At 43.9% G+C, this 25,537-nt stretch overlaps 1 protein-coding gene across 1 annotated transcript; it reads left to right on the top strand.

Moving 5' to 3' along the window:
* Positions 1-1,834: 1,834 nt before the first annotated feature.
* CTDSP1 (CTD small phosphatase 1) lies at positions 1,835-25,537 on the top strand. Its single transcript, XM_063288875.1, has 7 exons — positions 1,835-2,585; positions 15,702-15,850; positions 17,540-17,641; positions 18,011-18,067; positions 21,078-21,170; positions 21,868-22,053; positions 22,439-25,537. The coding sequence occupies exons 1-7, from the start codon at positions 2,519-2,521 to the stop codon at positions 22,565-22,567; spliced, it is 783 nt and encodes a 260-aa protein (XP_063144945.1). The 5' UTR covers positions 1,835-2,518; the 3' UTR covers positions 22,568-25,537.

The following is a 25,537-nucleotide window of genomic DNA, read 5'->3' on the forward strand; positions in this document are numbered from 1 at the left end:
GAAAGGGGGGCTGGTCCGCTGGCATCTGAGCCCTCCTCTCTGGCCAGCTGGGAGGAGAGCTGCCTCGCTCCAGGGGAGGAAGGAAGGACAATGCCAGCAGTGCAAAAATGCTCTGGATGGTTGGACGTGGTCACAATCTTTATAATGAGCTTCTCCTCAAAACCTTTTATCCTACCCATATTTTAGTTTAGCCTTTATTTTTAGATCACTTGACTTTTTCTTAACAATACTTTTTTACTCTTTTTTATTATTGCTGCTATTGGGACAGTCTTTTTACAGAAAGTACATTTGCATTGCTGTCATGGGGAAAAAGAAGAGACAGCAGACACCTTCTGCAACACAGCCTTCATCTAAGCCTCTGAAACCACAGAAAGGTGACAGATCTGTCACAAGCAAGCAAGCTCTGGACGGTTGGGGAAGCCTGTGGTCTCCTGGAAGGCTCCTGCGTGGATGAGGGGGCGTGTGTGTGTGTGTCCTGTGGACCCCGCCTGCAGATGACAGCTGCCCTCTCTCATGAGGGCACCACTCAAGACACAGTTAACTGCTGGCTGAGCTGGGAAAGGGCCCAAGACCCTTCTTGCTCCTTCAAAAGCATGCCTCAGTGTGTTTATGTATACACTTATATGATCGAAGTTTATACCTCAAAAGCACAGCTATGTTTATCCCTAAATATGTAATATTTGAAGCTGTGGGTGAGCCAACAAACTCCACAATCAGCGGTGAGTGAGTTGCAGCTCACTGGCCATTCTGCAGCTGCTCAGAATTTGTTACTGAAATGTGGTGATCTGGTGCCTAACACAGAATTGCTGTCTTAACTGCTGTCGTATGTTTTAAAGGGGGGGGGGGTAGCAGTTTTAAACTTGTTTCTCTTTTGTGTCCTGGCCCTGCCCTACTTTGAATAATGCCTCCCTCATCCCCCCCCACCGCCCCAGTATTCCAAGGCAAAGTACAGCCTTTTCTGAGGAAATGTCACCCACCCCTCCTAAGGCCTTTCCGTACAAACAGTCTGGCAACCTCTTTTTCCTACTCCGTTCCCATGATGTTGCCTTCAGACCATGGCATTAAGTAACACTTTCTTCCTTGTTCTGATGCCCTTCAAGGCCAGCCTCCAGGTGTGTAAAGTCTGTTCAGCTTTGTCACCTCTTAGCTTGGAGGAGAGCCAGGTGGATGGCAGTGGCTGGAAACAGATGTAATAGAGGCCAGCTTGGCAATGGGGGCAACCAATTTTGTGCCAGCCGTCTTCTTCTGAGTCCAAGACAGACAGATAACCATTCAATAGTCCCTAAAGGCCCCTAGATGGACACACCTCTTAACCGCCAAACCAGTGCTAGTGCCCAGACCTAAAGAACCAGGTGAATTCCTGCAGACCAATGCATTTTATTTTCCCTCTCCCCATTTCAGAGAGGTCAGCCATGGGCTCTGACAGTTCTTCCTTAGTAAATCCCTGAACCTTGGAGGGTGGATGAATTAGTCTAAGGGAAGAATTTTTCTGGAACCATCAGGGGCTGGTGAATACTTGGGAATTTCCTCTGAAAAGGATGCTCAGGCCTTTTACCAGAATCCCAAAGGGGTAATGTTTGCCAGAATGTCACAGACTCCCTGCTTGTTTTGGGAATCCATCTTGGCAAATGAGGCAAAGATTCCCATCAGGACGCTTGCATGTCTCCCATCAGGCCAAAGAGAAGCCTGCTGGGCAAGGAACTGATCGGGAGGGATCGGCGGCTCCACATTTTCTCCCTGGCCGCTGTTCTACGTGAGCAAGTAGGGGTCGCTCTGAAAAACGACCCGGTCCCTGGAGGCAGGCGGTGGACGGACCGATTCTCTTACCCCAAGTCTTGGCACCCAAGTCCAGCGGGGCGGAAAGGTTCCCCCAGCGAATCCAGCCACACCCTCCCCCTCCGGCCCGGCCGAGCGCTGCCTCGCAGAAGGAGATTTGCAAGGAAAAGCAATGCCGAGAGTTTGTGGAGTCTGCTGCGGGAAGATCTAAAATGAAAACCAAACCGCGCCGCCTTCTCCCCCTTTTCGCGCCCAGCGATCCCACATGTGTGGGGGGGTGGGGGGGACCCTGCCTGTAGGATGGTGGTGGCAACGTTGGTTAGTTCCCGAGAACGCCGCTGCTGGCTGTCCCGGGCGGCCAGAGCCATTGCCCTTTTAAGGGGTAGCTTGAAACCGCGCCTGGGCTCCATGTTTGTATCAGAACCCGTGAAGAGGGAACTCCATGTTGTAACAAAGTTTCCTTCGCCACTGTCTTTTTTCTCCCCCTCCCCCTTTTTGTTTTGTTTTGTTTTTCCCTTTCCCCATCTCCCCCCGCCCCTCCCCCACCCTCTCATTTCCCCTCTTCCGTTTTCTTTCCTTTTATTTATTATTTTCTTTCTTTCTTTTTTTTTCCGTTTCCTTCCATTCCGTTGTTGTTGTTGTTTTTAAACAACAAGAAAAATCTGTGAAGTCCCGGAAAATTCCCTGAAGCGGCGGAGAGACAATTGGAGGAGGGAGGAGAGCGCTCTGCACTTCTGGTCTAATGGACAGCGGGCCCATTATCACCCAGGTTAGCAAGGAAGAGGTGACTAGTCCTCTGCAGGAGAAAGGTAATCATTCTTAACAGCCCCCCCTCCTCCTCCCACGCGGGGCACCGACGCGGAGGCTTTGGGGACCGCATCTGCCTGCCCTCCTCAGGTTAAATGCTGTGGGGGGGACTCTCGCTTCCTCCCCCTCTCTACACCCACAGGTCGCCCAAAGCGGAGCTGCAGAACCGCAGCGGCCCTCTCGCGTTTGACAGATCGTCTTCGCCCCTCGCAGGGGAGAAGCGCTGGGTCGCCCTGCGCGCCTTCTGTGCGAACGGCTCGAGCCGGGAGGGGCGCTTTGCAGACTTTTCCCAAAGGCCCCCCGGAGTCACTCCGACTTGAGATTCCGGCGGCGAAGCCGGGGGGGGGGGGAAGCGGCGGACGGAATGTCTTAGCACGTGTGTTTCTTCTGGGTTTTAAGCTGCTCCCCACCCCCCGCAACGCCGCGTCCCGCGAATTCCAGCCATTCCCTAACACAGGCTCGGTGGCACACAGAGCCGTCTTCAACCCGGGGCCCGCGGGATGTATTGCATTGCATTCGCCCCGACAGCGTCGGTAAGGATGGTGGGAGCTACAGCCTCACGCATCTGGAGGAAGCAAAGTTGGGGAAGCGTGCTAATCCGTTCTGGACAGACCCATTCTGTCCTGGATGCCAGGGCAGCAAGATATCAGCGCATCGCTTTGCACACGTGTGTGTATTTTCTCTAGGAATGATTGCAAATTCCGTGCACGCTTTCAAAAGCCAGCCGCGGTCGCTTCGGTCGGGAGCTGCCAAAAGGCCTCCTTCGCCATAGCAGATCGCTTGATACTTCATATCCTTGGGAAGGATTGGGGATAGACTGAAGGGCCTACGTTTCCCTTCTGTGCATGTCTTGAGTCTTCGTGCGTCTCCGTTGCCCCTACCCCAACTCCTCTTCACCGAATATTATCGAGGGAGCGGTATTAGTCCAGCAACAGGTTTTATTCAGAGCTTTCAGGCAGCTTGCCTTCCTCAACCTGGTGGGCTCCAGGGCTTGAGTTACAATTCCCATCTTCTCAGCAGGGTGGGAATTGTAGTCCGGGCCATCTGGAGCATGCCAGGGTGAGGCAGCCTGGTGCGAAGGGCATCCTGTAGCACACCTTCCCCCTCCCCATATCCTGGATGCCTCTCCTCTCTCTCCTCTACATCCGACCCATCCATCGCTGTTTTTCCAGAGGGAGAGAACTGGGTGGTTTGCAAGGAAGGTGCATTTCCAGCTGTGAATTTGGCTGTTTGCTGCTTTGGGGGGATGGGAAGTGAGGATGGGAAGGTGGGGATTGGCTTTCTAACTAGGGATGAACAAAACCTCCCAGCAGAGACTGGGCACTGCACACCAGCCAGCCTTGTGCCAGGTATTAGTAAATTAACCAGAGGGCTCCTCTGTTGGAGAGAAGCCAGAGGTGCTGAATGGGGTGTTTTTACTGATGTCTTGGGATTGATCTCTTAACTTGCAGGGATCCAGAGTCTTCCTGAGTTGGTAGGAGGAGCAGCATTTTCTCAATCTTTTGGCATATCCCTTCCCACCCACTCTTCCTTCCAATGCAGCCCATTCTGTAGCCGCTCTGATGTTATGGGAGAAACGTGCAATTGTTTTTGTCCTCATTTTGAATTATAAACAGGGTTACACCAAGGGAAATCTTAACAACAACAACAAGGGGAGAGGGGGGGAGAGAGAGAGAGTTGTGGCTTTGCCACTCTTCTAGATTTTCTCCACCACTTCCTGGTGAACATTGAGGAAGGAACTGGTCAGCAAGGTTAGGAAATCTGAGGCTGCCTTTACTTAAGAAATTTGGTCATCTTTCCCATCAGATGCTTTGACAGTGAGGAAAAAGAGGGGCTGGTTTGTTGCTGCTGGACAGACCAGACATGTGGATGGAGGCATCCCTTGTCATTTGCAGCAATCTGCAGGAATGTAGCTCTTTATTCTTCCCTCTCTGATTTCCACCATTTGAGCCTGGACTTGTCAGGCCAATAAAGATGCAGGTACAGGACCAGTGAGGAGGATGGGGAGAATGGAATTCCTTCTGACAGCGGAAACCAGTTTGACTGAGCGAGAGAAAGCCACAGCTGAGCTAGGGGGACCAGGGATGAGTCTTGGAAGAGGGTGGCAAGCCTTTCTTAATGCGTGTCATGGGAAGCAGTATCATTTCACTGGGACATGATAAAATAATGCTGGGTAGAGCTGCGACTCAAGACTGGAGTCTAGGGGAGAGTGTCAGAGCCATTGGTTTGTAAGCAGGGAGCGGACAGGCTTGCACCAATTCTGCCCTTCCAGATAAAGAAATCCCACCAACCTACCTGAAAGAAGACAGCTGTACACTTCTGAGTACGCAAACCCAACTGGAGGCTTATTGAGTGGCAGGTTCTCTGCCTTGAGGAGTCCCACATGGAACAAGGCCATGTATGCAAGACCTTGTAAACATTTGGGGTGGTTGAAGAGTTTGTCCCTCTCAGTGAACCACTGAAGATAGGAAGTTCTTCCTTATGCTGAACTGAGCCATTGCAGAAGGAGTATTTTCTGTAATGTGTGTTAATGGCCCTTCAGGTCAGGGCTTCTGACAGTTTCCATCCTGCCTGCGGTCCTAGGTGTTCATCCTTGGAAACTTGGAAGGGGAAGCCGAGGTCTTTCTCCCATGCCATGGAAGAGGCTTGGAACAAAAATAAAATAGAAGGCTGGAAAAGGCAGAAATATAGTCAGAAAACAACCTTCATGGATGCAGAAGCTTCCCAAGTTAAGGTTTAAACATTGCCAATTAAAAGGTTAACAAGGCAATGGAACACCACTACCAGTCAGAGTAAACAATGCAGATTTGAAAGAATGCCTAATGTAAATTAAGATTCCGCCCCTTAGAGAAAAGAGCCTATGGAATGGAACTTAGGTAAAGGGGTCAGCAACTTTCAGTGACTGGTGATTCACATGTAGGAGCACAGGGACAGGATTCATACATAATGTTAAGTCAAGCCATTTTAGCCAGGTTTTTTCATAATGCTGAACCTTTATGGTTGATTTGCAGATCACGCTAAGCCAGAAACAAGTCAATCACATTGTGGCTTCTTGCTGTATGTCCATCAAGCTCATATGGATGGCACCAGATGGGAGAATGTGGCAAATACCCCAGTCCATTCCTCTTCTTTTCTAATATTTCCCTGAAAGAGGCCTGCAGGTTCTGTTTATAATAAGAGAAAGCTTCCAAATGTGAATGCAATATATCCAAGCTGCTTTGAGGAGGTAGGGTATTGAATAGAAGTTTATCTGGTTAAATATTATTTTCTCTGAGAATTGCCCTAAACATAAGAAGCCCGTTCTAAAAGGTTTATTTCATCCTTCACAATACTTTATGGATTTTAGTGAGAAAATGCTCATGTTTAAAGCTCCCATTCAGTTCCTGCTTCATCTTGTTTGACTGGATAACTATATCAGGGTGAAAAAATGTTCGAGCTCCCTTTCTCTATTTTCAAAGGTACAGTACTTAATCATTCTTCTCAAGTCTGTTGTGATCATTCCTTCTATAGGCTGAACATGTTCAAATCCTGCAATTTCACTGCTAAGAGAATTTACAAGCTCCTACATAACTTGTAACAGTTCTTCATCCTCCCACAGTATCTATCCAGACCCCAAAGCTTATAATTTTATAATTCTAATTCATATATATATATATATATATATATATATATAATAAATTTACAATTTTATTTTATAATTTTATAATCTATAATAAATATTTTATTCTGGTATTTTATACCAATTGCATACTGTAAAAGTCTCAACCTCAGAGTGAGCTCTAAGGCAGAAAGTCCCTGATTCTAATGTTACTTCTGACATAACTTCATCAGGAGACTTTCCTCCTTGAACCCCCTCTCTTAGGGGGGTCTAATATGGATGGTTATAATACTGGTTTACTGTTTAAGGTAAGGTTGCAAAGATTACAGCTACAATAACAAATGCAAATGAAGTCATTTGTACATGTGAAAGTGCCATGCAAGGATAATTAACAATTATATTGCTTTAATAAATTAGAATAAAGGGAGGATATTGTAAATAGTTCTCCTTCTTGTGTTAACAAGCTACAGAGAAAAGTGTTGCTTCTCTTAAAAATATGACTCAAAAATATGATCTCCCTAGCTCTGGCAGACCAGTGCAATTATGATATAATCTGGAGTTACACCATTTCAAACCACCACTTAATTCTGCATCAAGCAGAAGCATAAAGCAAGACTCATTGAAAAACCAATTTCCAAAAACTGGTAAGAGTTTTTATTAATGCCATTTTGTGAGAAATAGGAGATAAGTATCCTAGACTTCTAAAATTTCAATATGAAGCCCCAAACTGCCTCTTTTTAAACAATAAATGTGTTTAAGGGGCAGCACAGTTCAGTCACACATGCAGAGTTTTATACTTGTGCCGACTTGGCTCACACAGTATGCTTAGTTGGGTTTGGGTTGCAGAAGTCTCAGGCAGTATAAATGACTCTCCAGCACACAGTTTGTGACCCCCCCCCCATCCCTCACCAAGACTGCACCCCCAAAACTCGGGCAAAATGACCCATTGTCAGCCTTGTGGTCTCTGGGGCAAAGTTAAAGTGTGGGTGGAAATAGGCATGAAAGTCCCTCAAAAACCTTGAAAAATAGCTTGAAAGTATACAACTGAAACTGACTACATTGGGGCTGAAATCTGTGGCAGAGGCTTGGCACATTTTTTATATTTGGGAGGAGGTTATGGGTAGGAATAAAAGTGGTTTGCTGCCCTAAGGTTAAAATAAATGGACAAAACATGTTTGTCCCCACGCCTTGCAGTGACATCTTCATGACCTCTTCTGCCCCATGGAAGGCTGGGAGGCTAGGCTGCAGAGCCCAGCCCTTCAGTCATGGCCCACCTGGGTTAGTGTTTGGGGCAGACCCATCCATTGTGTTATGCATAAATCAGACAACCATGGTTTATTCTGTGTGCATAAATAAACCCTGGCTTTGTGTTAAATGCAGTCTTTATCTTAGAAAGGTAGGCCGGTATTATATCTTGCACATATTTGGGGGACAGGGTGAGGCTGAGACTTCCAAGTCCTGTGAGCCTTACCTAACATCGATAGCAGTAAGGGATGATGGGAGGTGCAGTTCAAGTACATCTGGAAAACAGCATGCTGCCCTGCCCGGGCATGAGGCCATCTGGTGACTTCATAGCTGAAGCAAGATTTCTTGGACTTTCTACCCACTTCATTAAGTCTCTCTCTCTCAGTTCTTTAATTTACTGTTTATTTATTTGTTTTACAGTTTTTTACAGCCTGCTCCTTAATACAAAAGCTCTTGGCAGGTTACAACCCATTAAAAATAATTAAAAACAATAGCAATAATAATAAATTCACCCTGGCCCCCCACTTGCAAGATAGATGCCAATAGCATTTAAGTAATCTTCAAGGGTGGGTGAAATAAAACTGTCTTCGGTGATCTTCTAAATGCCATAAGAGAAAGAGTAAAAATGCAAACAAAATCATTGCAGCAGCAGTCAGGGAGAAAGGGAATTATTGGGAGTCGGGTAGTGTATAGATTTAATAAATTAAATTAAAAGGACAGCTTCTGTGTCAATCTGATTGCAGCTCCTTCCATGCTTGACAGCTAAGGGGATCTTTTCAAAGCTTCTGTGTGAGGGCTGAAGCAGGTGTGAATAATGTTTAAAAGCAGGCCTTCAAACTGCCTGACAGAGCCAAAGCATCAAACTCAGATTTAAGTCTCATCCCAAAGCAAATATATAAGAAGGCAATATGTATTCTTTTTGTTTCCATCCCATAAAGAATACAGGGAGCAAGTGAATACTAACCTGCCTCACAGGGCTGCTCTAAAAAGAAAAGAACAATGGGAATAAAATGCACTATTTAAAACAGTATGATTAATGTCAGTGTAATGTTATGGTTATGGAGTTAGAGTCTGCCATGAAGCTCACCTGGTGACTTTATTTATTTGTTTATTTGTTTATTTAATTTTTATCCCACCTTTATTATTTTTATAAATAACTCAAGGTAGCAAACATACCTAACACTCCTTCCTCCTCCTGTTTTCCCCACAACAACCACCCTGTGAGGTGAGTTGGGCTGAGAGAGAGTGACTGGCCCAAGGTCACGCAGCCAGCTTTCAGGCCTAAGGCGGGACTAGAACTCTCAGTCTCCTGGTTTCTAGCCCTAATAGTTTGTTTTAACCATGATTTGTGAAACAAATCAGAGTGTCCTTGTTTAGCCATAGCATCCCAGTCCTATAAGCCATGGTTTATTCAGCACCATGGCTAGATTCACACAATTGTGCTCAGCTAAAACCAAAAAACCTTGTCATGGTTTTGTATGAAATGGGAACCTAGGCACTGTTTAATCAGTGCCACTAACTGCCCAGTCATAATTTTCCTTGGTGATAAAGGTAGGAAAAGGATCAAGTGGTTTTTCTCTTGAAATTGGCTGTCATTTATTATGATGGGAACATGTTGTTTTTTTGAGCAATAGCTGTCTTTTTGGAGCACTGTGCTAGAGACTAAACTCCAGAAAGTCATGACTGAGGCCAGAACAGAAACTAGATTCAATTTTGTTATGGTTAAACATAATTCAAATTAAATATATTTGATATGATTACATTCTGGTTATATGCTTAATCATTTTTCCTTCTGTCACATTAACAATTACAATTTGGTAAAGACATTTGGAGGTCTCTGGGGGTTGTAATAAAGGGAGGGGGGTGCTGGTTGGACACCTCTACACTAAGAAAGCAGCTGGAATCTACATTCATAACTTCTCTCTTCCACTCTATCTTGATGATTGTAGTGAACATTTAAGCATGCTTAATCAGACTTCTACTTGTACAAATTTCTTGATTAGACAAATTCATGGAAGGCAGTTTGTTCAATGCCAATAAATAATGCCTTGGTGTTAAGTCTGAATGCAGGCTTTATCTCAAAAAGTCCTAAAACAGCTCTATTAAGAGGGTTCTCTCTACGTTTAGGAATGGTGTACATTCCTAAACAGTTGCCAGGAGAAAAATGGTATGATCATCATGTCCCACCTGCATTTTGCTAGTTGGCTAGTATGGGAAACAAGGTAGTTGTTGAGTTGGACCATAGCTCTAATTTGGGCAGTGAGGATTTTTTGAATATTATAATGCCTTCTTGTGAGCTGGCAGGCAAGTGGCCTGCCAATGGTGGTTTATCTCCCTACCAGCAGCACCATTTTTGCAGTTCAAGCTTTCATTAAGCTCCTGGTGTGCATGGATGGTGAACTGTAGTTGGTTGGGTTGATGGGTCAAAAGATGGGCAGGCCTGTTGCAGTGTGAAGTTGTGATGCTGTTCTTTTCTGATCTCATTCCTGCTGGCTAGAATGTAGGCCTTGTGTTCTAAAACAATCTCTGTGACCATCTCCTTTGCATGTCATGCTCAATGAGTGCTTGCCTCATTTGTATATTCATTGCAGTGACATCATTTGCCACTGCCATTGTATGCAGGAGAAATCAGTGGAGTCCATGGCTCTGCTTGTTTTGATTTTACCCTTCCTAGTTAAATCTGGCATAAAACTGAAGGAGACCAGCATCAGTCGTTTCATTTATTAGTTGTTTTAAAGCACGTGTACTTTGCTCTTTGGCCAGAAAAGCTCTAGTCATTGCTAACAGATCAATGAAAGCAGAACAGCCTGTCCTCAAGTTTCAATCAGTACAGACACAACACAGAATTAAAAAGGGGTAGGGAAGAGAAAGGAAAACCACATTTTAATGTTCTTCACTCTTTTTTGCAATGACCTGCTGAAATACAGCAGGACACTTGATCTTAATGCAACAATTGGAACAGAAATTGTACAGGCAGAGGAAAAGCCCCAAATTGCAGGCCTTTTTGCTTAGCAGGACCTGGAATGGCACAATTTTCCTTTGCTGGGCCTGTTGTGAAGGTGCCTGATTGCTAAGTGTAGCCATTACTATGTGCCATTGGCAAGAGTCATTGTATACTTGGAATGTTTTCTTCAAGCTACTTGTGGTGTTCTCCTTTGCAAGGATGAGAATCTAGCTTCTTTGATTAGTAGCAGCCTCAGAGACCAAAGGTTAAATATTGTTCAGCTGCAGCAAGAACAATCCTATTTCTGGTCTCTGTGTAATACGGCAGGACTTCAGGGACACCTTAATGTTTGGCGTTGAATTCTTTTGGACCATTCCATTGCCTCATTTGCTGTGGATAATCTTAGGTTCCTGACAACTTGTGCATCCTGTGGGTTGTTGGAGATGAGTGCGTTGGTAGACGTTTGAACAGGTGGGCTGTGCATTTCTTGTGACATTCAATAAAAACCTGCCACATCACAAGTCTGAATAATCTTTACTGTGGATAGACTCATTTTTGAGTGATAAAAGGGAAACTTTAAGACAGGTTTTTGTGAATGGTGCACCACTCTAATATCTTTGTTAGAGCTAGCCAGGGACATCCAGATGCTTTTATTATCAGTTCTAAATAAGCTAAGTGTAGGTTCACTAAATGCACATTGTTGCACTAACAATATCTGGCTGGTCTGGACTTTTTCTTGGGAAATCAGAGGTAAATCTCAAGTGTCACAGCACATTCTGAGCATTCCCAGGTCCCTATGTTTTTTTTTCCCTACCTGGGCCACCAGTGTACAGTGAGATTTTGTTTCTTATCCACGCTGGGAAACCGGAATTGGGCTCTTGAGCATGATGGTTCTTGGCAAATGACAAGTGTTTTACTTTGCATTTGGCTCCAGTAATCTGTTCAGTATTCAGGCTTTGCCCCGGCAATTCTTGTGTTTTGTATTCATGTTAGGAACCCCAGATCTCAAGTTTCTTTTTTAAAAGGTTGAATGGTTGATGAACAGAGTCTGCTTTACTTGCTGTGCTGATTTGGCCCACCTTGAATTTTGTTGTCTTCACCTGATGAGGTGTGTGATTTTCTTCTTGTTAGCCTTGTCAGTAAAAAGAGTAACCACAGAATATTTCCAGGAGGAGATGAGAACTGAATCAGAAAGAGCAGACCTGAATAGGGATATTTTCCTTTTTGAGCATGTTTACAATATGCAGCTGCCAGTCAATGCATAGGGTGTTCCTAAAACAGTCTGCTGAATGTCTCAGTGGTGATTGGGGGTTGCTACTATAAGGAAGCAAATGGTTCATGAAATTGAGAGCTTGTGGAATTGAAAGCTTTTGTGGTCTGAGAATGGCCTTGTTCTGCTCTCCACTAAGAACTTTCCTTCATAGTTACTGACTCATTAGGATCTGCTTTAGATTTCCTCTGCAAACCAGGACAGCAGCTCTATCATAATGGTCCTAGATTAGGGAGGGGGAATTTGTGGTCCCAGGCCCACTTAAGCTACTTTGGATGACTCTCAGAGAACCCTCTGGTCATGATTGCTGAAAACTGACAGCAGCATTTCCTGCCATGCCAATGTGAGTCTGTAGTGTAAGCCCATAAATAATGTATATCATTGTTAAGAAAAGAAACTCATCCCTATCCACATGTGCAATATGGTACCACTCACCCCCAGATTTTAAAGGGACTCTGGACCATCCAAAGTTTTCCTTCTACCTCCAAGAAAAAAGAGATTGAGCAGGGTGGGTAGCCCACAACCTATTGTAATGCCCTATCCCAATTACACTGCTGAAATTCAGCAGCAAAGTACAGAAATTAGATCATTTGATTGTTCCTATGAAAATAATAAGCAAAATGCTCTGGTAAAAGTGGTATACGTATTGTAGTTTAAACTCCCCCTTGCAAAGGTAGAAAAGGGAGAATATTTGCTGCATCTTTCTGATGTCACCACTTTGCCTTCAGAAACTCAACATTGTTTGTTTGTTTGTTTGTTTACTGCCCATTTCCTACCACTCATATAGAGCAATTTCCTTGTGGTTTACATATAGCTGGCTGAATAAAATATCTGATCCAGCAATTTGTAACTCTTTGTTTTCTTCATAGTTGGATATTCAGATTCATACCCAGCTTATATAGCTGGTATTTTTCTCCAGGAAGAGAGACAGGAACCCACCACAGCCAGAGCACCATGCTTAAGTGTGCCCATGAGGATGAATGAAAAGGAGACGCACCTGGCAGGCATGAAGTACAACTTTATGTTTATTTCACACTGAACACATTACTATCAAGTGAGATGATGGCTTTGTATCAATCCAGGAATAAGAAGGAAGTCAAATGCTAGGCATATGTTTGGACTACAATTCCCATCAGGCCCAGAATACACAGCTGGAAGCAAAGGATTATGGGAGCTTGATCAACACTGTCTTGAGATTACCAGACTGCCTTCTCCTATAGTAGATAAATCCATGGAGAACAGGCCTATGAGAAGCTATTCCTTTTTAAAATGGAACCTTCATGTTTGAGAATAGCATGCCACTAATTATGAGTGATGGATCAAATGTAAGAAGACCCTTGCTGTGAATGCCAGCATTTATTTACTTAGCTGCCAAAACTAAGGCTGCAGGTCTGAGCTAGCCAGGTAACACTAAAAGTTTACATGCTGCGGCAAGTAGGGCTGGACTATGCCAGGCAGGTAGACAATAAGGCTGCAATCTTGGACACACTTAACTGGGAAGATCACACTGAACTTCAGAGAGGACATGCACGTGTAGGGCATTTCTGAGTGGAGAGTGGGACAGGCAAGGGAAAACTGAACAAAGAGAAGATCTTTCCTCTTGCCCATGAGACAAGGGTGGGCAATGTTTGGGTGGTTTGGGCAACCCTAAACAGTTCCAGAGGCCCAAGTGTCACAGGCCAATAATGCAAAGTAGGTATGGCCAAGTCACACATTTGGGCAGAGCAAGGATTTTCTGTTTTTTCCTGAGTTTTTGCAGGGGTATAGTGGTTGTGGTGGTACAGTTTGCATGTGTTTCTGGCCTCAGAATGGCAGGATACAGCATAGTTGACTTTTGGCAGTTTTATCACTGAAGTTTAGAGATAGGATCGGATGGATGGGGCGTGAGGGGCTTCAGGTACCACATGTGGCCCCGGGACTGCTCTTGTTCTAAATAAATTCTGCTTGAGTTTGAACCTTGTCCATGGTTTTAAGAATAAATATGGTGCAATTTGTTTGCAAGTGCTATGTTATGTGTCTCATAGAAGCAACATCCAGCTTCTACCTCTGTATGTGGTTAGAACAAAAGAGGTCTGTTGGACTTAGATAAACTTGCAACAAACTGAGTTTAAAAACCAAAAGCAGATCTTGTGACTCTAGAGTAGGGGTACTGGGAATGAAAGTGCTACTAATCTCCCTCAGCTTTCCTTGCTAGACTGGCTTTCTGGGCTATATGTTCCTCTGTCCTAGCCACAGCCATGATCTGGGACATCTGAGAGTAAAAAAAAGTCTCATGAGATCTGGGGCTGGATTAGAGAGCAGGAGCCAGGTATAGCAAAGAGATTAGATGGGAAAGTGAATCTAAACTTAAAGCTTGGAAGATGATGTATGTTTAAAACTGCCCCAGGTTCTCCTAGGGCTGGGATCTTTGTGTGACTAAGACAAATGTGAAAGGGGAGGAACATATATTTTCCATCTCCATAAAACAGGTGTCGATGTTTTGTGGAACCTGGGTAGAGGAGATTATGTTTTCTTTTCCTTCTTGCAAGGTATGGGTTCAGTTGTGAAGATCAGAAAATCAAATATTAACAAAATATCTTAATACTGAAAACTCCTTTTAACAGCTAAAATGAGATTCCTTCAACCTGGTCTCCTCTTACTTCAGCAGAATCCAATACTGACTAATTTCTTTCTTAGACTATTTGATGAACTACATCTCCCTTCCACAATTAGACCTAGTATTTGCATGCTAGTTTCCTCCTTCTCCCCAGGTACCCTTGCATGTACATCATACCCACACATATGTACATCATACCCACACATCCACTTAGTCTGGCATTTCTTCATTTTTGGGAAAAGCCCCATATCTCCATCAAGGATCCAGCCCACTTGATCTCTCCCCCAGCATTACTCTAGTCCAACCTCCTACAAGCTGGTTCTGTCCAGATGCATTAAACACCCCAATTCCCTGATCAGGTAGCCATGTTGATTGAAGTCCATCTGGAAAGTACCAGCTTGTGGGAAGCCTGATCTAGTAAAAGCTGTCAATCAATCTTGTTTAATATCTTTTTGATCCACCTTTTTCTCAAGTGAACCAGACACATAGACCTATTTTGCTAACAGTGCTGCCTGCACTTATAGGTTTATTTAGTTATCCATCCATCCATCCATCGATCCATCCAGATATCCTGTTTAGTGCTTATCTTTTTATCCTTTCTTCCCTGCAGTGATAAATGCACCCACTCACAGACAGATGGTATTTTTCATTGGCAGTTTATACCCAGTGTTGTAGTAGTAACTTGAGAAGATGACTGTGTGAATCATTATGCATCCATGCTAAAACCAGCCTAGTGGGAGGGATGTTAGGTAGAAAGTTATTCCCTTATATACAATATTATGATTTTCCCCTCTGATCCTTCTTCTCAGGAAGTAAACTTATTTTGACCATGTGCATCCATGGACAATATGATTCCATGGCAAATATGAGATTACATCTTCAAAACATGAGTAGGTGAAGAGAAGGGAAAGCTACTCTACTGATCAAGTAAATCCTATTATAAGAGCTGCCTAAGTAGATGTTGAAACTTTGCAAAATAGTAACATGATGCATCTCACTCACACACATACTGTATATGGATATGGGACTTTCCAAACTTGCAATGGGTCAAAGATACAAAGAAAAAAAAAACGGAAGCTTCAAGAAAATAGATCCTTGTGTGTGGCTTTTGTTTTGGGCAGAGGTTGAGTAGAATACCTCTCCTTAGGACCAACCCTACTGTTAGGCAGAATGAGACAGGTGCTCCAGGCAACAGATGCTGGAAGACAGCAGCAAAGTGTTGGGGTTAAGAGCTATGTATCACACAGCCTTGTGTTCCTGAGCCAGCCCATAGCCTTCAGATGCAGGAAAAGATGCTGTCCTATCTCTGGGTTGAAGACGGATTTCTCCTGCAGTCCACCTGGCTTGGAATGGAAGGGATGCCCCTTGTTCTTGTCTCAGGCAGCAAAGTATCTTTGGCAGGACACCCATGCAGTTTCATTTCCACTTGTTTGTCTCTTCTGGCCACCTACCCCCAATCCTGCAGGTGTTCAGAACCAATCATCTTCCAAGAAACCCAGGAATCGCAGCATCTTCCAATCCCTCTTTTGCTGCCTGTGCCATGACAACTCAGAGCCTATCCCCGTCAACAACAATGCCCCAGTGCTGGTGGAAGAAAACGGTTCAGTGACCAAGGTATGTTTAACTGGCTGTTTGATTCCTGGCTTTTTGGTCATTGAGGATCTTGCCTTACAGGATGTAACTGGTCTCTTTGGTGCTCCTGAGAACAGCAGATTCATTTGTTAGTAGGAGCTCTTGAACAGTCTTCTCCAATCTAAGACTTTCCAGATATGTAGGATTAAAACACCCATCTATCAGCAAGCAAGAAGAAGGATTGTGCATGATTGAGATTGAGGGGTATTGTAGTCTAAAACATCTAATAGATGTTATGTTGGGAAAGGATACATTAGAATTAAGAAAAGGGGTGTTGCCCACTCCCTTATTTCAGTCCATGACATTTCTGCCCATTGAGGATTCTCCAGCCACATTTAACTCTAGGCAAAATTCCCTAGATTCTTGATCAAATGTTAATATTGTGAGCTCCAAAATAGAAAAAGCCCAGGCATTAAGTGGGAGAGAGTATGCAAACTTTAATGGGTGTTTTCATGTGACATTAAGCCCTGAGAACCAGAAAACAGCTTAAGAAATTAGAATGCCCATTCCAGACCACTCAGTATGTATTAGTCATCCTCTGCAATGCTTTATTTGCTTTCTTGTACTTGGATAAGGAGCATTAGTTATATTCCACATAGATGGAATATCTGCCCTGCAACCCAGAGGTTGGAAAGAGACCTTTAAAATGCCTTTGGCTGCAGGTCTTGTCACATGATCCCTTTTTGCTTACCTGCCCAAAGATAATAAGAGGACAGGTGACAAGCTTGAGGAAATGTGCAAGAAGAGTCATGGCTGCCTTGTCTAGCATTTCTCTGGTGTCTAAGCTGCAAGACGTCAATCTAGCTACAGATTGGGTTTCATCCATATTTGAAGGAACACTTTGTAATAGAACAAGTAGCTACCCAGTATTTGCCCTGGACTATACAAAACCAACACCGGTGACTTAAGCTATCCATCTACTAATTTCAAGAAAAAGATTAGGGCCTTATCTAGAGCCTTCTGTATTTCTGGCATCCCTCAAGATTTAACTGATATAGATTAAAAAAAATTAAGAAGCTAAGAGTAGTGCTAATATAAGAATTTGCTATCTGATTTAGGGAGATCATCAGAGCCTTTAATTATTCAGAGCTACTGAGCTACCAGCTCCTTTTAAACTGCTGCTCCAAGTTGGTTCACTTTTAGACCATCTGAGCCTTGATATGAGTGCCCTCTATCGCCCAATTGTATAACTGCTAATACTTAAGCTTGGCTTCAGAACTTCCCCCTACTGTTTACAAGCGTAATGCACCCCACTGCAGCAACTTCATCTTCCCAACCCACATTTTATAGCTATGGAATCATGGAACAGGGAATGGGCTTGTCATGAAGGGGGAAAAAAAAGATATTCTAGTCCTCAATCTCTTTAGCTTGGTGCTGGCTACCCTTTTGTCTAATCTTGTTTCATAGAGGACTCAGGACAGAGATCTTGATACCTGCCAAATAACCCTTAATACTAGTATGGGGAAGCAGACTAAAAGGAGACAGCATCCAGTTTCACAAAACACAGGAGGGAGCAGCCCTGATTTTAGAGCATTCATGCTCTTTCCAGGTTTAATGCCCATTGTCCCCCATGCTAGTTGTCAGAGGTTGAAATTCCTCGTTTCTATTTCTTTTGCAATCCAGATGCTTTATCCTATGTGTATATGTCTCCCTGCCTTTCTCACTCTGCAGGCTACAGTCAAATACCTGTTGCCAGAAATCAAACCCCGGGATGCCAGTAAAATCTGTGTGGTCATTGACTTGGATGAGACATTAGTACATAGTTCCTTTAAGGTCAGTTCTTACCCATGCATCTGCATATATACAAATACATACTTAGCCCGCCCCGTCTACTTTTGATGACCAGTGGGGCCATTTGCCGATTCTCATTTCCGCCAATTTGATTAAGTAACATTTTAACAGCTATATTTTTAAAACTTTCATTATAGCAGCCTTCCCCAATTTGAGTCCCTCCAATGGTTTGGAGGAAGTGGGTGCGGGAAGGAGATGTATGACTTATTTGTGGACAGGGCAAAATCTGAGGCTGGTCTTGTTACAGAAACCAAGGAAGATGATTCCAAGATAACTTGTTCATAAGTTGGGTAGTGGAAAGAAGTCTTTCAGGAGGTGTGATTCACCTTGTGCTCCTTCCTCCCTCTCTAGCCAGTGAACAATGCAGATTTCATCATCCCAGTGGAGATTGACGGGGTCATGCACCAGGTATGGAATCTGTGTTGGAAAGTGGGAGAAGAGTGATTGTGGCCAGCCTGTATTGTCCTAGTGTGGGAGACAAATTTCATAGTTTAACCTGAATTGGAAATGGTTGCTATAAGAGTACTCCTTGAAGGTACAGTAGCTTGAGGGAAAAGGTCCATATGATAGTACAGCATATATTTCTATAAGATCTTCCTCTCAATCTCAGCATATCCATATAGAGTAAGAACAGTTCTGATCACTGGACCATGTGAACCTAATGGTCTAATTCAACATAAGGAAATATTCTGTATATTCCCAAACGCAGGTCAGGATGAGCTGTGGTAGAGCTGAGATTGAAATCCTATCCCCCTCTATATTTATCGTGTGTGCTATTCCCATATACAAAGGCTGTGGCTAGGTTCAAGTAATCCAGGATAGGCTGTAGGTACAGCAATCAGCCTGTTCTCGATTACTTGGCCTTGGAGGCAGCCAGCAGCATCAATCACAGTGGACATGATAGTTAAATGTGCTCACATTCATTCGGAGAGGAACCAACAACTTAGCATTCTTCTCAGGTGCTTTGAATAGCTCTCAGGTAAGATAGCTCAGTTGCACCATTCCATACCTTGGAGTTTGCACCATCTCAGATGGACATTGTGTGCTGCATGTTGAAGTGTGGGGGTCTTCTTGCTCTGATCCTTTGTGCAAAAAGTACAAACTGCCTTCTCATAACCTCTCTTGTATGGTGTGAGTTTGGAGGATCTTCAAGGTCGAAGACATTTAGCACTATTGAGTAAAAGACAATGTAGAATTATTCCAACTTTTTCTTCTTAATAATGGGTTTCCTGTGGGGAAAAAAAATGGAAAGAAGCAATGGACACATTATTGTGGAATTACAAATGGAAGATGGTGTCACTTTGATCTCTATCTCCATGCTTGATGAAATTCAGTAAATAAGGCAGGGCAAGTGCAAGAGAAGAGCCACATCTAAAAGTACCTTGGCTTCATAGATCAGTTCTGGGAGGCGTTGAGGTTGGGGACCATCTATCTTCAATAATATGCAGGGTGTCAGCCCTCCAAGGTAGACCAGGTTTGAACACCAAAGTCAGGAACACTAAAACCACTTTTATTATAGGATCACAGTAACAAAATTTTGTGATTCTGAATGTGCTTCTTCCCTCCCTGCCTTTATCCTAAAGAGAACTGGGGGGGGGGTTTCCAGTCTGAGATGCTTTCTCAAATTCCATTCCTGCTTTAGGCTAAGGTTTCTCTTACCTGACCGTTGTCTTGGCTGCGGCTCTTCCTCCTCTTCCTCCAGGTTATTTTCACAGCCCGTTACACAGGGAGAAGTGTGACAGGTATAGTTCTGGGCTTCTGTTACAAGAGAAGGATGACCCACACCTTGGTGCAGGTCCTCACTTTAGCCCGGTGGTGCCTTTCTTGTGCTGCTTAATGTCTATATGAAACTTTTGGGAGAGGTCATCTGTCAGTCTGCAGTGAGGTAGTGCTAATATACTCAACAGCACATTGTCCTCCATGCTGTGATAGAGCTGCTGTGAAGCCCTAAGCCAGTGTCTGGAGACTGAGGATTTGGATGGTAGGAAGAAGCTCAAACTAAATCCCAGCAAGTTGGAGGTTCTAAAGCAGTTCTGGGATTAGTTTTGGTTAGGGTTGCCCTCCCTGACTTGGGCAGATCTGGAACTTGGCTGTCCCCCTAGACTCATGGCTTCTGCTGGACTGAGTATCAGCCTTTCAAGGAAGGCCAGATCAGGAAACAAGACACAGCAAGGACTCCTGGAACTCTATTTTATCATTATACTGCATAATAACAGAATCTTCAAAGCTTTTCCTCTGCCCTTTCTTATACCAAGTCAAGGTGAGTTTATTATGGGCCTCTTTCTCATGCTCTGACCTTTCTCAGGCTGAGATGTCATTTACTGTCTTTTTAATCTGCTAACGGATCTTGCATTCTTTTGCCTTTTTTATCTCTGCCTTTCTCTACACAGAGGTACTGTTCATCCAGAAGCATCTTGGTCTCAATTCAGTTCCAGTAATAGTTCTGGATATGATCACACGCACCCTGTAGAATGGGGTTCTGTGACTTGGATTCCTCCAGGACTCATGGCTCATGCTGGAGCAGTGGGTGGAGGCCATGGCCAGGGGACTTTTGCCCAGCTTAGGTTGGTGCACAACTGCAACCTTTCCTGGCAGTTGTGACTCATGCCCTTGGCAAGACATTTTTAGAGTACTGCAATATGTTTTACATGGGGCTGCTTTTGAAGATGACTTGCAAGCTAGAGTTGGTACTGAGCCTAGTGGCCAGGCTGCTGGCAGGGAGACATGCTACTGCAATGTACCACCCATAGTCTGATAGCTTTTGAGACCAATTCAAAGATCTGCTTATAACCTATAAAGCCCTATAAGAAGCAGCTCCAGTTTGCCATAGAAACTGCCTCCTGCAAATGGATTCTACCCATCCTACCCAGTCTTCAAGGAGAGGGGATGCTTAAGGTCCCATCCCTTGACAGTGTGACCCCAATGCTCTAGAACACCTTGCTCCCAGACATGCACCTGTTCCCTTAGCTACTGGTCTTCCATAAGGCAGGGAAAACCATTTTGTTTAGAAAGATATTTGAATTGTAGTGATTCAGCCATTTTGTTTAGATGAGATTTTATTCTGATCAGGTTTTATTACATGGGCATGTTTTGTGGCTGTTTTTATGTGCAGCGATTTATTGAATTTTAGGGTATTTTATTGTATTGATGTTGACAGCCACCCAAAGTCCTGGAACACGGGCAATATATAAACTGATATAATACATAAATAAACAAATACAAGCATATTTCCTGGGTAACCAGTTTTACTACCTAGTCTTCCTTGCCATCTTCAGGCAGGCTTTTGTGACACTCAGCATCACCTTCTTTCAGACAGGAATTGGGTCCAGCTCTTTGTTGGCCGAGCAGGTAGGATGTGGAGACCCCGTCTTCATCTTGCTCCATGATCCCCCTCCATGATTTCTCTTACTCTCACCAGGTGTATGTGCTGAAGCGACCCCATGTGGATGAGTTTCTGCGGCGGATGGGTGAGCTCTTTGAGTGTGTACTCTTCACTGCTAGCCTGGCAAAGGTGAGATTCTCCTCCTTCCCATATCATCCCGCTTTCCCACGAAGTATCCAGAGTAATGGCCTTCAGTTTGGGGAAAGTGAGGCATCAGAAGGAGAAAATTTAAGAAGATGCTCCTGGCAACCTTTTTATCCAGTTAACCTCCTGGTCCATTCTAAACGCAGAATTAATCCAGAAATCCTGGCTCCCAGTATCCCTCTTCCCTACTGCAAGCTGCAGTAGAAAGCTGTTCCCACCCATCTAAAACAGTTCTGGATTTTCTCTTCATTCCATGCTTTCTGCAACATTTTGCTGGATGAAGAATTCTGAAAAATTCCAAAGCTGAGACATTCTTTGTACCATTTTCTTTGGTCCTAATAAAGCAAGTGCTATATTGTAGGTGTTGGATCTTTCTCTGTCTCTTACAGCTAAAAATAGAGCTGGATGAAGTCATCAGGAGAGGCCTGCTTTAACTAGCAGTTAGTTGGAAAAGTCTTAGCTGTTTTATTAACCTCACTGGGGAAAGCACTTATTCATTTCCAGTCTAGTCCTGTGGAATACAAAACTTTCAGGATTCTAGGGGGAAATGAATGAATGAATGAATGAATGAATAAATAAATAAATGGGAATGAATCTTGCTTCCTAATGCACCCCTCACAGAGCCTCTGGAGAATCTAGTCAAACTAATTTTTCTTATCACCTGTTTGTCCTCCGACCTCAGTATGCAGATCCTGTGGCTGATCTGCTGGACAAGTGGGGAGCCTTTCGTGCTCGCCTCTTCCGTGAGTCCTGTGTCTTCCACCGGGGGAATTACGTCAAGGACCTCAGCCGCTTGGGACGCGACCTGACACGGATCATCATTGTAGACAACTCACCTGCGTCTTACGTCTTCCACCCTGATAATGCTGTACGTAGCGGGAGAACTAGCAGCTTTCTCAGTTGCGGGGAGGCAGCCATTTTAATTTGGAAGCCTTGTCCTCTGCACCTTGCTGTGCAAAGTTAACTGTATTGAACAAACCTGAAAATGCATGGCTGAAGAAGAGGGCAGGTGGGACGATTTTCTACTTGGTGCAGACAGAGGACCGAGAGGGGCTTTTTCCTAATGCCATGCACAGTGCAGATGTTTTTTGCAGTTGGCAACCTGAAAGCTAAATAGTATAGCAACGTCATATGCAATCCACAGCACCCTATGAAGAAGAATGCATGCATAAAGCAGGTGCTTCTAGGAGCCACATTTTAATTACTGATAGCCACCAGCCCAGTAACCTCTTACCTCTTTTCATCCCTGGCAGGTGCCTGTGGCTTCGTGGTTTGACAACATGGCTGACACGGAACTTCTTGACCTGCTGCCTTTCTTTGAGAGACTCAGCAAAGTGGATGATGTATATACAGTGCTAAAGCAGCATCGGACTACTAGCTAGTGACCATGGTGGGGTGGGGGGGAGGCAGGGCTTTGGGCAGGGGAAGAAAAAGCGGTAGGTATGCCCATTTTGGCTACTTCCTTCTGCTGAGCAGGATGACCTGTTCCCTCAGCCTCAACAAGCAATGCAGTGCCCAGGAAACCCTGCAGGAGGCAGCAGAGAGCAATTATTCCCATGAGGCACCAGGAGAAACTCCAGCATCTGAATGTGATCTTGAACCCCAGAAAGGAAACCTCCTTGCTGCTATGGCTAACAGTTTGTCCCCCTTGAACTATGGGCTGCAGAAACCAGGACCTCAGCCCATTTCTCTCCACACACAAACATCAAATGTGACCAAAGCTATGGTCCTTTCCCTCTAATCAGAACAGTTCTCCATTCGTTTGTCACCAACTTGGGGGAAGATACACAAACCTCATTCCCAGGTATTCACTGCACTTCATTGTTATATCTTTGCATATACCTTCATTGTCCCAATTTCAGGAAAAGGGCATTTTGATGCCCATACTATATTTCTGAGCATGATCACTGATCAGCTAGGAAGAGCCCAGAGTGAAAGTATTCAAGAAAAGATGGAGAAGAAAAGCTAAAAAGAACAAGCTTCATCAAAAGACTTAGATTTTTGGCTTGAAATCTAAGAGCTGGATCTTTCACAAACTACAGAGGGGCTGTGGACTGTGTATAACCATTACACGTAAGCTATCTCTTGGGACTAATAGTGAGGTCAGTTTTGTCTCTTGCTCCTCATAGAAATATCCCACCTTGTGGGAAAATTCTTACATTTCTAAACATAGTGAGGGAAGAAGAGACGGACTGGAAGAACCCCCGTTTTACTGATTTTTTCTCTAAATCGGACAACAGAAGGGCAGGAGATGTTTCATAAGGAGGGAAGAAATGCAGGTTTGCTTTTTCCTGCTGAGACACAGGATGAACCAGCTATATCACCTTTACTAGTAATGGAATAGGAGGAGGAGGAGTTGAAGCAGCACCAGCCCACAAGTCCCTCTTTTTGATCTCTGGAAGTAGGTCTCTGAAGCCAGTTCTGTGACTGGTTGTATCAGGGTAAGATGGTTCATGATATAGACGTTTGCTTAGGAGGGAAGACCAAGATGACATTGGAATGCAGAGAAGGGACTCCCTGAGATGTTTCATGGCTAAGTGAAATATGGTTGACAAGAAAGAAAATACTATGGGATGAACAGAATGATAGAAGGGTATCATCTCTAAAATAACCAAGTTCTAGAATTAAGAGATTCTTATATTAAAGAACAGAAGCTGGGAAGCCATGGTCCCATATGTTGCTCAACAACATTCCTGGTTTCCCCAGCTAGTATGAGGGAGGCATAAGCTGTACGTCAGCAGTATCTGGAAAGCCACAGGTTCCTCCCCCTCCACCCCTCAGCTTAGAGAAGTGGTTAGTGATACTGTCCTAGAGTATCTACGTGGAATGCTTTGGAATCGTCCTCTATGCACCTTTTCCATATTCTGTGTCAGCCCTGACTTCTCCTCCAGTCTCTGAGCCCCTTTTTCACACTATCCTCTCAGTGACAGGAACTCAACATCATGTGGAATTAGGGAGGGAGAGAAGATGTGGGAAGTGTATTCCTTGATCACTGTGTTTTTTGTCTTATGCTATAGTCAGTGCCTTCAAATCCCACTGTCTCCCTAGAATTCTGTAACCTTTCTGGATTTGTGGAGTGTGTGGGAAAATTGTGCCTTTTAGAATCAACAGACCTGCTGGTATAGAAGGAGGAGGAGAAAGCAGAGTTTGTGTGCCACAAGGGGGTGTCTCCATTTCTGCTGCTTTGTCCGCAGTGCTGTGCGTTCCCAAAGGTGGTGTTTCAGCAAAACTAAGCTGGCCCATCCCTGTGGTTCACTATGTTTCTTCCTACTTTTTCCAGGACCTTTGAAGCCTGTTTAATAGGAGAGAATTTTGATACCAAACAAGCATTGTCTTGGTGTTCTGCCTAGTCACCACTTCTAGTTATGGATTTGCCTTGGTTTCTCTCCAGTGCCAAAAAATTTGCCTTAATTTTTTTTTTTTTGATATAAGAATTCCTTGTGCCTTTGCCTATTGCTCTTGGATTTAAAAAAAAAAAAAGATACCATAGACCTCAAGCACTCTAGCTCAGGCTTAGAGTAGGGCAGGTCTTGGTTCTTCTTGGTAGCTCATTTTTTAACTTCACTGCCAAGGAACTACTGAGCTGCCTTCTTCACCATGAAACAACATTACAATTAGAATCGTACCAGTTTACTGTTACAATGGACCAGAAATGGTTGAAGTATCTGATCACTGCTGGCCTCTACCTGACCAGGCAGTTCTGGTTAACATACTGCTCCCTCTTAGAGAGACAGGATGTTCAGAAATCTTTTGAATAGGGCATTGCAACCACAGCTGTCAGATCAGGCGTGTTTGAAGTTGATTATTAAATCCAGCAGGTCATCTTTCAACAGTGCAAACTACAGATTCCTTGAACAGTGGACACAAATGTTCCTTTTTATTTTCTATTTAATTTTTTCCAAAGGAACCATTAAAAAACCAGCCTTGTCCTAACAATCTGAAGTTAAAGGCAGAGTGGAAGAAAGGAAAAATAATTGAGGGACAAAGAAGAGAAGCTTTGTTTTTCCTTAAGTCTACTGTCTTCTTTTTTCCCTTCTTCTTTTTGCAGATATGGCATCTATTGCTGGTACTGTATGGAAAGACCCATATGTCTATTGTCTCTCCTTAGGGGTGTTTGAGAAATTGAACCTGGCAATTTTCTCAGTGACTTGCCAGATTTGCACTTCCTGGATGAACATGTGCATTGAAGCACTGAAAATATACATTGAATAGCTTTCTCCAGATTTTATAGTTCTTCAAATGTTGTATCAAAATTCAGTGAAACTGTTATCAAGACACATTTTAAAATGTACAGTATTTCTAAAAGGGTTTTTAGAATTTAAGTAAGGGAAAAGTAAAATGTAGTACAAAAT

Source organism: Candoia aspera, chromosome 1 (assembly GCF_035149785.1).
Source record: "Candoia aspera isolate rCanAsp1 chromosome 1, rCanAsp1.hap2, whole genome shotgun sequence".
NCBI classification, from domain to species: domain Eukaryota; kingdom Metazoa; phylum Chordata; class Lepidosauria; order Squamata; family Boidae; genus Candoia; species Candoia aspera.